The following is a 14,360-nucleotide window of genomic DNA, read 5'->3' as shown; positions in this document are numbered from 1 at the left end:
ACAGTTTGTTTATTTAAATTTTATATAATTATATATCTATATTAATAAATATATAATACACAAACAGTGTTATTAGGTTGGATATTACGGAGGAAAAATAGTGACATTTCAAAAGAATTTCTTAGTGGGCCAATATTTGGGGTGGGTGGGGGGGTGTAAGGGTTGTTTTAATGAAAAACAATATTTCTGCAAAAAATATATAGACAATATTTAATTTAATGAGACAGTTTATTTAAATTTGATATAATTTTATATATAAATATTTAGTACAAAAAGAAATTCATCATATATTTGAGGTGTAGTAATCGAGTTTAAAAACTAGGTAATATCTAGTTTTCAGGTACAGAAGTATTTATAAAGAACACCGAATGCTCGTAATAATGTTTAGCGAATTGTGTTTCTTGGTGCCCAGGCGATGTATGGAATGCCCTATTGATGATCTCGTAAATATATATTAGCAGCAATAAAAAAAGAACGCTAATTGCTGCACTAATTTTTCTAGAAAATCATCATTCTGTTTTTCCTTCATACTGTTTTTATATTAAATATTTGTATATAAAATTATATTAAATTTAAATAAACAGTGTTATTAAATTAAATATTGCCGATATATTTTCTGCAAAAATTTTGTTTTTCATTAATAAAACTACCCTTACACCCCCCCACCCACCCCAAATATTAGCTCGGTTAGAAATTCCTTTGAAAAATCACTGTTTTTCCTCCATAATGTCCAATCTAATGACACTGTTTTTATATTAAATATTTGTATATAAAATTAAATCAAATTTAAATAAACAGTGTTACTAAATTAAATATTGTCAATATATTTTCTGCAGAAATATTGTTTTTCATTAAAACAACCCTTACACCCCCCACCCACCCCAAATATTAACCCAGTAAGAAATTCGTTTAAAAAATCACTATTTTTCGTTCATATTATCCAATCCAATGACACTGTTTTTATATTAAATATTTGTATATAAAATTATATCAAATTTAAATAAACAGTGTCATTAAATTAAATATTGCCTATATATTTTTTGCAGAAATATTGTTTTTCATTAAAACAACCCTTACACCCCCCCACCCACCCCAAATATTAGCTCGGTTAGAAATTTCTATAAAAAATCACTGTTTTTGGTCCATATTATCCAATCTAATGACACTATTTTTATATTAAATATTTGTATATAAAATTATATCAAATTTAAATAAACAGTGTCATTAAATTAAATATTGCCTATATATTTTTTGCAGAAATATTGTTTTTCAGTTAAACAACCCTTACACCCCTCAACCCACCCCAAATATTAGCCCAGTAAGAAATTCCTTTGAAAAATCACTGTTTTTCGTCCATATTATCCAATCTAATGACACTGTTTTTATATTAAATATTTGTATATAAAATTAAATCAAATTTAATTGAACAGTGTTATTAAATTAAATATTGCCGATATATTTTCTGCAGAAATATTGTTTTTCATTAAAACAACCCTTACACCCCCCCACCCACCCCAAATATTAGCACAGCAAGAAATTCCTTTGAAAAATCACTGTTTTTCGTCCATAATATCCAATCTAATAGCACTATTTTTGTATTAAATATTTATTAATATACACATAAAATTATACCAAATTTAAATAAACAAACTGTGTTATTAGATTGAATATTATTTTGGAAGACAATGATTTTTCAAAACAATTTCTTACTGGAAAATTGTGTGGGGTGGGTGGGGGGCTAAGGGTAGACTTAATGAAAAACGTTTTTTTTTGTCACAAAATGCTTTTTTAAAAAAATTATAGGTGAGAATATACGTATATCATATACGATTCTAGACACTTTCTGTTTATCTATCTGGACAGTTTTAAACAGTGAGGCTCCCGGAATACTATTGTACTTATTATAATTATGTAATATTTACAAGGGACTTTCAACAGCTCGATTTTTTCAAATTCATTTATTGCTCTTTTAATTACATAAGTAATATAAGGTAGTCTACTTAAGGATAGTACTAGAACTAAGATTAAGTTAAAAAGTTTAAAATTAAAACAGTTAGAGCCAAGTAAAATAAAAAGTAAAAGACACACCAGTTAACACTAACTCCACCAGCAGCACACAGACTTATCAAACTAGGTTTATATTAAAAAAAAAAATAAAAACCTGCTAGCAATATGGACAGTTAGTTAAAACCAAACAGATTAAGCTTATCTGAATGAGTTATGTGAATAAAAAGGGTGCTGAACAAAATTTTATTTATTTCCAGATGAACGTAAGGGTGACGACCATGGATGCGGAGCTGGAATTCGCCATCCAGCAGTCGACATCTGGAAAACAGCTCTTTGACCAAGTGGTCAAGACCATCGGGTTGAGGGAGGTCTGGTTCTTCGGTCTTCAGTACACTGACTCCAAGGGGGATCTTACCTGGGTGAAGTTGTACAGAAAGGTAAGTTTTCCACACTCTTTTCATCTATAGTTTACAGTATTTGAAGTAATTAGTGAATTTTACTGATTAAACCAAATATATCATTAGTAGAGGATAGATTTACTTTTATAAATTGAACCCTTTTCCTGTCATTATATTATTGTAGAGCTATTTTTTTGAAAATGTTCTTGTAGAATACAGCTAGAAAATTAGCTTGTTTTAACCCAGTGGTGCAACTAGGTTAAGTGCAGTAATTGCTTCAAAATTAGTGTAAGTGTATAGCAACTATGAGTCGCTATGTTCCCTATATAGATGCAATAATTGTGTTGAAATATCGCCCATTAAAACCTCAATAACTGATTCTCTAATATGGATATATGGTGGTTAAACAAAAAAATAACGTCTCAGTTCAAAGGTGTTTAATTAATTAATTAAACACCTTTGATCCAATACAAACCCTTTGTTTTCTATGTGTTAAATAATGCCCTTGCATTAAAACCCGAACAATTCATCTTGTTGCAAATGGTAGCCTAAAGTGTCGAAAGCCTTAGTGTAATCTAATAACACTAAAAATCAAAAATATTATTGCATACATAAACTTCTTGGGATATTCCCTAGGAAAGCTAGAATTTGGTGAACAAAGTGCCCCAACCAAAACAGCCCTAGCTACCTCAATTTTTAACTTAGGCTAATGTTTTTACCCTCAAATCCATCCTCAGGAATCACAGTATAGTGGTGCGAAAAATTATGAGAATATCTTAAGTAGTTTCCAAGTTATGGCCAAAAATGTCGGCTAATGCATAAAAATATTGTAATTGCAATATGGTATTAAAAACTTCAAATTAGCTGGCTCTGAGATCTTGGTGCACAAAATTGTCTGTAACTCAACAAATTTTTGAGGTACAATAATCGTTCTCATATGAAATTGTTTGGTAGGAAATGTGCTTTTTTACACCAAAACCCTTTTAAGAATATTCCCACTGTTTCTTAAGATATTCCCAAGGAAACTTAGAATTTGGTGAAAAAAAAACTGCGCCAACCAAAACAGCCCTAGCTACCTCAATTTTTAGGCCAGACCGACGTTTTTACCCTCTAATCCATCCTCAGGAATCCCACTATAATGATGTGAAAAAATTATGAGAATATCTTAAGTAGTTTCCAAGTTATGGCCAAAAATGTCTGCTATTGCATAAAAATCTTGAATTTCAATATGGTTCTAAAAACTTCAAATTAGAGAGCTCCAGGACCTTGGTGGACAAAATTGTCTCTAACTCAACAAGTTTTTGACGTACAATAATCGTTCTCATATGAAATTGTTTGGTAAGGAATGTGCTTTTTTGCACCAAAACCCTTTTAAGAATGTTTCCACTAGTTTTTAAGATATTCCCAAGGAAAGTTAGAATTTGGTGAAAAAAGTAGCAAAAAAAACTGCCCCAACCAAAACAGCCCTAGCTACCACAATTTTTAACCTAGACTGATGTTTTTACCCTCAAATTCATCCTCAGGAATCACAGTATAGTGATGCGAAAAAATTATGAGAATATCTCAAGTAGTTTCCAAGTTATGACCAAAAATGTCGGCTAATGCATAAAAATATTGTAATTGCAATATGTTTCTAAAAACTTCAAATTAGAGGGCTCCAGGACCTTGGTGGACAAAATTGTCTCTAACTCAACAAGTTTTTGACGTACAATAATCGTTCTCATATGAAATTGTTTGGTAAGGAATGTGCTTTTTTGCACCAAAACCCTTTTAAGAATGTCCCCACTAGTTTTTAAGATATTCCCAAGGAAAGTTAGAATTTGGTGAAAAAAGTAGCAAAAAAAACTGCCCCAACCAAAACAGCCCTAGCTACCTCAATTTTTAACCTAGACCGATGTTTTTACCCTCTAATCAATCCTCAGGAATCCCACTATAGTGATGCGTAAAAATTATGAGAATATCCTAAGTAGTTTCCAAGTTATGACCAAAAATGTCGGCTAATGCATAAAAATCTTGTAATTGCAATATGGTTCTAAAAACTTCACATTAGAGGGCTCCAAGACCTTGGTGGACAATCTTGTCTCTAACTCAACAAGTTTTTGAGGTACAATAATCGTTTTCATATGAAATTGTTTGGTAAGGAATGTGCTTTTTTGCACCAACATCCTGTTAAGAATATTCCTACTAGTTCTTAAGATATTCCCAAGGAAAGTTAGGATTTGGTGAAAAAAATAGTAAAAAAAACTGCCCCAACCAAAATTGCCGTAGCTACCTTAATTTTTAACCTAGACTGGTGTTTTTACCCTCAAATCCATCCTCAGGAATCCCACTATCATGAGGTAAAAAAATCATAAGAATTTCTTAACTAGTTTCCAAGTTATGACCAAAAATGGCGGCTAATAAATAAAAATTTTGTATTTCCAATATCGTTCTGAAGACCTCAATAATTCGTAGTGCCTGGAATAATTAATTAATTAATTTACAGTTGAGGTTCAAGTTAAAATTATTTTACAATTCCAGGCAGTCGAGCTGTAGATTTACAGACACTTTAATTAGCATTAGGCCTCAAATGCCCAGACTAGTTAATTAACTACTGTATATTCAACGTTTACTCAACTGCCTGAAGTAATCGATTGCTTTATAAGTTAATTAATTAATTAATTAATTATAACTTGGTTTGCTAATTAATTGCCCCTGAAGACGGTCAAATACGAATACGAAACGACAGCAAAAAAAAAATAAACCGTTCTGCCTGGAATAATTTAATTTATTTTTAATTTAAAATGTAGCAATTGCACTGGTTGCTAGATTATTTATTGCACTTTCTTTCAAATGTCAGTATGGTAGCAAACGATTAGGTACTAAATAAATCATGCTTGATCATAGTCAAATGCCTTGGAGAAGTCAATATATATATATATCAGAACCATTTGACTATACCCCTCTCCAAGGCCTGAAGATTCCTGAATGACATTTTTGAGACACGCCTTAATACAGAACGACATGCTGCATTCATGTTAATATTATAAGATATTTGCACTTTTCGGCACACTATAGCTTGGAAATTTGTAGTTATAGTCACTTTATGTAGGTCATGCTTTATAGGAAGTTTCTGTCCAGGTTCTACTTGAACCTACTATGTTCGTCATAATTTAAAGAGTTCATGAAAAGTGCCCTGTATACAGTGTAATGTCCGGCACTTTCTTCAGTAAAAATTGATGTGTCACAGTGTCCAATGCCTTAACTAACTCAAGAAACATGCTTTTCCTACCTAAATCTCTTACCTCTTTATATATTCTTGCTGAAACGTTCCATGCAATGTTTACTTACTTTAAAAAAATCGAATATTTGCAATTGCCCAATTACCTCTGCTACTACACAAACGTGATTCATTAAGGCGTGTGTTTATTGCTTTATACGCAAATAGTCCGTAGGCATTATAATGCCATATTAGACAAATTTCAAAATATGTAAATTATGTGTAATTAAGACCAAGGTATGACATAAAAGAAAGTATTTATACGAGAAACTTTGCTATGCTGGTATACTGCTTACTGATGTTGATATCACTAAGGTTCATAGATCTCACAAAGGCATTTGACTGCAAAATTATTTGTATACAATTTTGATTTCCAAAGATCTCACCGTGTGTCTTAAATGATGGACTGGAACTGGTCGTTTGTTCAATAGAACCGGAAAAGCAACAATCAGAACTTTTCAAGGTTATTATTTAGTATCCAAATTTAGTGCCCAAACAATGTACAGAATGTCAATCAAAACGTTGAAAGGTTTTTTACAACAACAAGGAACTTAAGCTAATGATAACTTGGTAAGGGTGTGGTACTAAAAACTTCAAATTCGGTAGCTCCAGGACCTTGGTGGATAAACTTGTCTCTAACTCAACAAGTTTTTGAGGTACAGTAATCGTTCTCATATGAAATTGTTTGGTAAGAAATGCACTTTTTTGCAACAAAACCCTTTTAAGAATATTCCCACTAGTTCTTAAGATATTCCCAAGGAAAGTTAGAATTTGATGAAAAAAGTAGCAAAAAAAACTGCCCCAACCAAAACAGCCCTAGCTACCTCAATTTTTAACTTAGGCTGATGTTTGTACCCTCAAATCCATCCTCGGGAATCACAGTATAGTGGTGTGAAAAAATTATGAGAATATCTTAAGTAGTTTCCAAGTTATGATCAAAAATGTCGGCTAATGCATAAAAATCTTGAATTTCAATATGGTTCTGAAAACTTTAAATAAGAGAGCTCCAGGACCTTGGGGGACAAAATTGACTCTAACTCAACAAGTTTTTGAGGTACAGTAATCGTTCTCTTATGAAATTGTTTGGTAGGAAATGGGCTTTTTTGCATCAAAACCCTTTTAAGAATATTTCTACTAGTTCTTAAGATATTCCCAAGGAAAGTTAGAATTTGGTGAAAAAAAACTGCGCCAACCAAAACAGCCCTAGCTACCTCAATTTTTAGGCCAGACCGACGTTTTTACCCTCTAATCAATCCTCAGGAATCCCACTATAGTGGTGCGAAAAAATTATGAGAATATCTTAAGTAGTTTCCAAGTTATGGCCAAAAATGTCGGCTAATGCATAAAAATCTTGAATTTCAATATGGTTCTAAAAACTTCAAATAAGGTGGCTCCGGGACCTTGGTGGACAAACTTGTCTCTAACTCAACAAATTTTTGAGGTATAATAATCGTTCTCATATGAAATTGTTTGGTAATAAATGGCCTTTCTTGCTCTAAAACCCTTTTAAGAATATTCCCACTAGTTCTTAAGATATTCCCAAGGAAAGTTAGAATTTGGTGAAAAAAGTAGCAAAAAAAACTGCCCCAACCAAAACAGCCCTAGCTACCTCAATTTTTAACCTAGACTGACGTTTCTACCCTCAAATCCATCCACAGGAATCACAGTATAGTGGTGCGAAAAAATTATGAGAATATCTTAAGTAGTTTCCAAGTTATGACCAAAAATGTCGGCTAATGCATAAAAATCTTGAATTTCAATATGGTTCTGAAAACTTCAAATTAGAGGGCTCCAGGACCTTGGTGGACAAAATTGTCTCTAACTCAACAAGTTTTTGAGGTACAATAATCGTTCTCATATTAAATTATTTGGTACGAAATGGCCTTTCTTGCACTAAAACTCTTTTAAGAATATTCCCACTAGTTTTTAAGATATTCCCAAGGAAAGTTAGAATTTGGTGAAAAAAATAGCAAAAAAAACTGCTTCAACCAAAACAGCCCTAGCTACCTCAATTTTTAGGCCAGACCGACGTTTTTACCCTCTAATCCATCCTCAGGAATCCCACTATCAAGATGTAAAAAAATTATGAAAATAACTCAAGTAGTTTCCAAGTTATGATTAAAAATGTCGGCTAATGCATAAAAATCTTGTAATTCAATATGGTTCTAAAAACTTCAAATTAGGTGGCTCCAGGACCTTAGTGGACAAAATTGTCTCTAACTCAACAAGTTTTCGAGGTACAATAATCGTTCTCATATGAAATTGTTTGGTAAGAAATGGCCTTTCTTGATTGATCCAAACAATGTACGGATTGACTTATGGGAGTAGTCTACTTCTAACTATGCTTCAATAAAACGTTTCAAGCATAAAAAACGGTTGCACTCGGTTGTTAACGACATTTTTACTTATTTCAGCGACAATAAATAACCTTGACACCGCGTCATCATCATTACCATCATCATTATGCACGAATACCTTTCTATCCGTGACCGAGTTCCTACGGTGAATAACAATTAAATACAAACAATCATATAAATCTAAGTGTGCTTAATAAAATAGTTAGATGGCGCCACACTGTAGTGACGGTTCTGTCCGTTCATGTTTCGAGGTGGCGCCACATGTACGGATTACCAATAAATTTCAATACATTAAAGGAAAACTGGTGACCCTTCTTATCGCGTCATTATTATTATATCGATAGGTTGTAAGTTTTAATCGAGTAATTAAACTAGCTGCTATATAACATTCTTAGCCGATGAGTCAGTTCTAATGACTAAAACGAAGAATATTTTACATCTTGGCCATCTGCAAGTCTATTTTGGGATATTAATTGCGTAGGTTGCACGTGAAAAAAACCAAAAGATGTACTGAGAAAACGAGTTTTAATTTTATTGTCTAGTCGTGTTTGTTTTTTCAATTTAAAGCGTCACGAAAATCATTCAATTTATAACAGAAATAAAACTGACACCATATTTAAGTTGATTAATTAATAAAGATGTATTTAGGAAAATAATTAATGAATAACAGTATCAAAAGCCTTCGAGAAGTATTAGTGCTATTGTCAATTCACTGGTACCGAGTGAAGTTAAGTTGCATATAGCTCAGTCCTAATTATAGATACACATTTCATGTTTATTTACATATTTAGAAATTAGTCGTCTAATACGGCATTATAATGCCTACAGACTATTATTTGCGTATAAAGAAATAAACACACGCCTTAATGAGTCACGTTTGTGTAGTAGCAGAGGTAATTGAGCAATTGCAAATATTCGATTATTTTAAGTTAGTAAAATTAGGATATTTTTTTTACATCTTGATAGTGGGATTCCTGAGGATAGATTTGAGGGTAAAAACGTCAGCCTCAAGTTAAAACTTGAGGTAGCTAGGGCTGTTTTGGTTGGGGAAGTTTTTTTTGCATCTTTTTTCACCAAATTCTAACTTTCCTTGGGAATAGTACCTTCGAAGATTTAAAATATGGATTAATGATCGCTTTAAAGTCATGGTGTTAGAATTCCGATTTCAGGAGTGCCTGTAAGAAGCAAAATAATTTGTCTTTTATTGGCAAGTGAATATCTTGGGTTCTAGTAGTCCAAATTTAGAAATTATTGATTTATGGACCAGTCTGAAGGCTTTTTTAGTCTTTTTTGAAAAAATTACTAAAATCGATTCACTAAAAGTCAAGATATTGGAATTCTTATTCGAGGAGTGCCTGTAAAGAACAAAAGACTTCGTCTGTTATTGACGATTGAATATTTTGGGTTATAGTAGTCTAAATTTAGAAATTATTGATGAATGGACTAGTCTGAAGACCCTTTTAGTCTTTTTTGAAGAAATTACTAAAATCGATGCACTAAAGGTCAAGATATCAGAATTCTTAGTCCAGGAGTGCCTGTAAGAAGCAAAAGAATATTGTTTGTCTCTTATTGTTTGAGAGTAAATAAGTGGGACACCCACATGGCTGTAACACATTGTATGGCGCTTAGTAGCACTCAACACTGAGTTATTAATAAATTATTCTTGTCATAACAACAATATGGGGCGGTTCAACTCCTAGGCACCCTGAAGGATCCTATTAGATAAGACTGTTAAAGGTTTAAGACACTAATAGGCAATGAAGTTCAGATTTGGAATAGATGTTGAACCTTGTTTAATGGTTCTGTTTTAGGTTTCGAATTACTCAGATTGAATTCAAGTGCCTGTAAGGACAAAAAAGACTTTGTCTCTTATTGGCAAGTGAATATCTTGGGTTTTAGTAGTCCAAATTTAGAAATTATTGATTTATAGACTAGTCTGAAGATTTTTTTAATCTTTTTTGGCAAAATGACTAAAATCGATGCACTAAAAGTCAAGATATTGGAATTCTTATTCAAGAAGTGCCTGTAAGTAACAAAAAAATCACAGAATATCAATAAGAACTTCCGAAAGTTATGAAACACATCATATTCAATACATCAATGCTTCTTCAAGGGCCCAAACAATGTACGGAATGCCAATGGAAACTTCCAAAGGTTCATTACATAAATATCAGTCAAATAATAATAATAAATATAAATAACAAATCAGTTTATTTACAATAATGGAAAAAAATATATATATAACAAAATGAGTATTTTCAATTTACCAGTAAATAAACAATAATCACAGAAATAGTAGTATACTACTTGTAGGTACGCGATAACTTATTACACCTATTATTACACCAATCCTGTCAATTTATTTATTAATGCAGCAGATTCATTTACGGGGCCCAAACAATGTACGGAATGTCAATCAACTCAGTAACAATAATTTTTCAAGTAAAGAAATTAGAATTCTTAGTCCAGGAGTTCCTGTAAAAAGCAAAAATATATTGTTTGTTTGTCTCTTATTATTTGAGAGTAAATAAGTGGGACACACACATTATGTGTATACAGTGTGGCCCAAATTGGGTGTACATATTGTACCAATTAAGTGCCGCTTTCAGAACGATTTTATCTTTTTCCGATTTTGAAATATTTGAAGAAAAAAATCAAAAAGTTGCATTTTTGAAAAAGGGCTGTATTTTTTTATTTCAACGTATTTTTAAAATCTGTAAAAACATTATCAGGACAACTTTTTAAGGACAACGCATACCTAAATTCAGTTTTTATTTTCGACGTTTCGGTTCTGAGATTCCATCCTCAACTTCTTTTTTTCTTATGGCGGCCATTTTGTTTTTTTTTTGCTAAATTGAAAAGATCTTTTTTTTTCTTTAAACTGATGTATAACACTTTCTGTAAGTAGGCTTTGAAAAAAATAAATAATGACTGTGCAATGAATGTGCCTAAGCCTACTGGATCGTTTTAACACAGTCAAGTAACGCTAGATTAAAATTCAAATGTCTTGAGAGGTGTGTGAACCGTTCAGACCTCCGTCCGAGCTTCGAACGGGTGTCAAAGTAATAACACTGTTTGTGTATTATATATTTATTAATACAGATATATAATTATATAAAATTTAAATAAACAAACTGTGTTAATAGATTGGATAATATGGACGAAAAACGGTGATTTTGAAGACAATTTCTTACTGGTAAGTTGTGTGGGGTGGGTGGGGGGTTAATGGTTTTGTTGAAAAAAAAACAGTATTCTTGCAGAAAATACACAATAATATATAATAAGGTCGGACGGAGGTCTGAACGGTTCGCACACGTGTCAAGACATTTGAATGTTAATCTAGTGTGCCTTGACTGTGTTAAAACGGTCCAGTAGGCTTGGAAACGTTCATTGCACAGTCATTTATTTTTTTCAAAGCCTACTTACAGGAAGTTGCATATAACTTCTTAATATGAATAGTTCTTCAGCATTTTTTTCTCAGGCAATTATTTCAAAAAAATGATTTTTTATTAATCCTACCCTTAGCCCCCCACCCACCCCACATACCTTACCATTAAGAAATCCAATATAATAACACAGTTTATTTATTTAATTTTTATATAATTATATATTTATATTAATAAATATATAATACACAAAAAGTGTTACTAGATTGGATAATATGGAAGAAAAATGGCGATTTTTCCAAAAAATTTCTTACTGGGTAAATGTGTGGGGTGGGTGGGGGGGCAAGGATTTTGTTGATAAAACAACAGTATTCTTGCAGAAAATATATAATAATATATAATAAGGTTGGACGGAGGTCTGAACGGTTCACACACCTCTCAAGACATTTGAATGTGTGCCTTGACTATGTTAAAACGGTCCAGTAGGCTTAGGAAACGTTCATTAGACAGTCATTTATTTTTTTCAAAGCCTACCTATCATATAAGATAACTGTCACACTAAGCACCTGTCCACTAAAGGGTGGATAACTCAGAATCTATTGGACAAATTGATTTGGAACTTATGAGTGAATTGTTGGGGGATCACTGATGATTAAAATTCTTTTTATTTCATCTAAATAGGTTGAGAGGTTTTTGAGATATTTTGTGTTTTGTCAAGGGGGTTCAAGGTTCAGGCGCCATTCCAATAAATTGTGAATAACTCAAAATCTACCGGACGAAATTATTTGGGTTTTAAAGGTGAATTGTTGAGGGATCATCGATGATTAAAACGCTTTTTGTTTCACTGAAATATGTTGAGTAGTTTTTGAGATATTTAGAGTTTTGTCGAGATAATTCAATACCCAAGCACCTGCCCACTAAATTGTGAATAATTCAAAATCTACTGGATGAAATGATTTAGGGAATATGCATACTATAATCAACTTTAACATCATCTTCTTAAATAACATCAACTACCTGGAATAAATTCTTGATTGTTTCTTTTACAGGCTCTTGAGTCACTATAGTTCTCCATTTTAAAGCAAATTTGCAGATTTTCGATTAACTAAGATTCTGATAGATGTTCGAAGGTCGCACGGAGGTCTGAACGGTTCCCACACGTCTCAAGACATTTGAGTTTTAATCTAGCATGCCTTGACTGTGTTAAAACGATCCAGTAGACTTGCACACATTCATTGGACAGTCACTTATTTTTTGCAAAACAAATGATTTTTTATTAATCTTACCCTTAGCCCCCCACCCACCCCACACACCTTACCATTAAGAAATCCAATATAATAACACAGTTTATTTATTTAATTTTTATATAATTATATATTTATATTAATAAATATATAATACACAAAAAGTGTTACTAGATTGGATAATATGGAAGAAAAATGGCGATTTTTCCAAAGAATTTCTTACTGGGTAAATGTGTGGGGTGGGTGGGGGGGTAAGGTATTTGTTGAAAAAAAAACAGTATTCTTGCAGAAAATATATAATAAGGTCGGACGGAGGTCTGAACGGTTCGCACACGTCTCAAGACATTTGAATGTTACTCTAGCGTGCTTTGACTGTGTTAAAACGGTCCAGTAGGCTTATAAACATTCATTGGAATAATTAATAATAATAATAATAATAATAATAATAATAATAATAACTCAGAATCTATTGGACAAATTGATTTGGGACTTATGAGTGAATTGTTGAGATATCACCGAGGTGTACATTTATGTACTTAAGGATCATATACATATAATATGTATATTTATATATATAATCCTAAGCACAGATTAAAGTACGGATGTTTGGAACTGTATTTTGCAATAGCCTCTTTCAATTTATGTACATTAGAAATGGAACTAGAGGATAAAATATGTAAAAACATATAATTTTAGGAAATTTGTATTTACTTGTTTGGGCATTTTGAACGCTTATCCTATACACAACCTGGAAACAGAATACATAAATTATTATCTGAATTAAACAATTTTTTAATTCAAATTAATTAATAGACAACTAGAACTATTAGACACAGTTTAGGGCAGTATAATATATGAATGATTTATTATACAGGGTGTTCGAAAAATAGACGGAGATATTTCAACGGGAAAAAAAATTATCACCCTGTATCTTGAAAACTGTGCATTCGCGGACCCATGTTTATAGAAATCACCCATTGAAATATCTCCTTGCATAAAAAACCCTGAACTGCCACGCTGATTAACGGTCGCGTTTTTTTTTTTATTTTTTTTTCATGGTAAAACGACGACTTAACAAGGTTCGAATGCACACTTGTTCCACGGGTATTCTTGGGTATGATTCATCGACAATTCGTCAAACCACATGAATCAATACAAATTTAGAACCGGTCTTTTTAATAGACGAACATCATCTAAGTACGTCCTTTCGAGGTCAAACTTTATATAGACTTTATTTTTGCAGCCTTAAAGAATTCCTATTTGTTCTAAGTCTGTCTTACTTTAAGATATAAATATATGCGCACAGATACGCAGTTCCTTTTGAAAGTGTTCAAATATCGGACATTTTATTGGCCAGTAAACGGATATCTGCGGTAGCAAGTGACTTTTTTCTTTGCAATTCATTTCAATAATCATAATTGGGAACATTAAGGTGTACTTGCCAATGTACAAACCCTGGGATATTCTGATGAGTCTTAACCCCTAAAATCCTTGATGCCATGTAAACTGGACGAGTTCCATTCATTAGAATCTGAGGCTGATCCCTTTTGGTCCAATTAACAGTATGCCAAAAATTCAGCTTCTTCATCAAGGGGATTTGACACTTGTCTATTAATTGTAGGAAATCTGTTATTGTTTCATTTTAATGCACATTTTTTATTGTTCAATTCTGATCCAAGTATGCCTGTAATGGAGTTAGTGGAAATAAC

At 32.2% G+C, this 14,360-nt stretch overlaps 1 protein-coding gene across 3 annotated transcripts in view; it reads left to right on the top strand.

Annotated features, from left to right (window-relative positions):
• The window catches only part of LOC126747897 (moesin/ezrin/radixin homolog 1), an 86,138-nt gene that overhangs the window by 16,741 nt on the left and 55,037 nt on the right, over positions 1–14,360 (top strand). For all 3 annotated transcript variants that reach the window (XR_007664456.1, XM_050456867.1, XM_050456866.1), the window contains one exon: positions 2,265–2,444. Coding sequence is in view for 2 of the 3 variants with exons in the window: in XM_050456867.1 (XP_050312824.1) it covers positions 2,265–2,444 (180 nt within the window). In the remaining variant the exon portion in view is untranslated. The remainder of the gene's footprint in view (positions 1–2,264; positions 2,445–14,360) is intronic.

Source organism: Anthonomus grandis, chromosome 20 (genome assembly GCF_022605725.1).
Source record: "Anthonomus grandis grandis chromosome 20, icAntGran1.3, whole genome shotgun sequence".
NCBI classification, from domain to species: Eukaryota; Metazoa; Arthropoda; class Insecta; order Coleoptera; family Curculionidae; genus Anthonomus; species Anthonomus grandis.
This window is presented reverse-complemented; position numbering and strand designations above follow the sequence as displayed.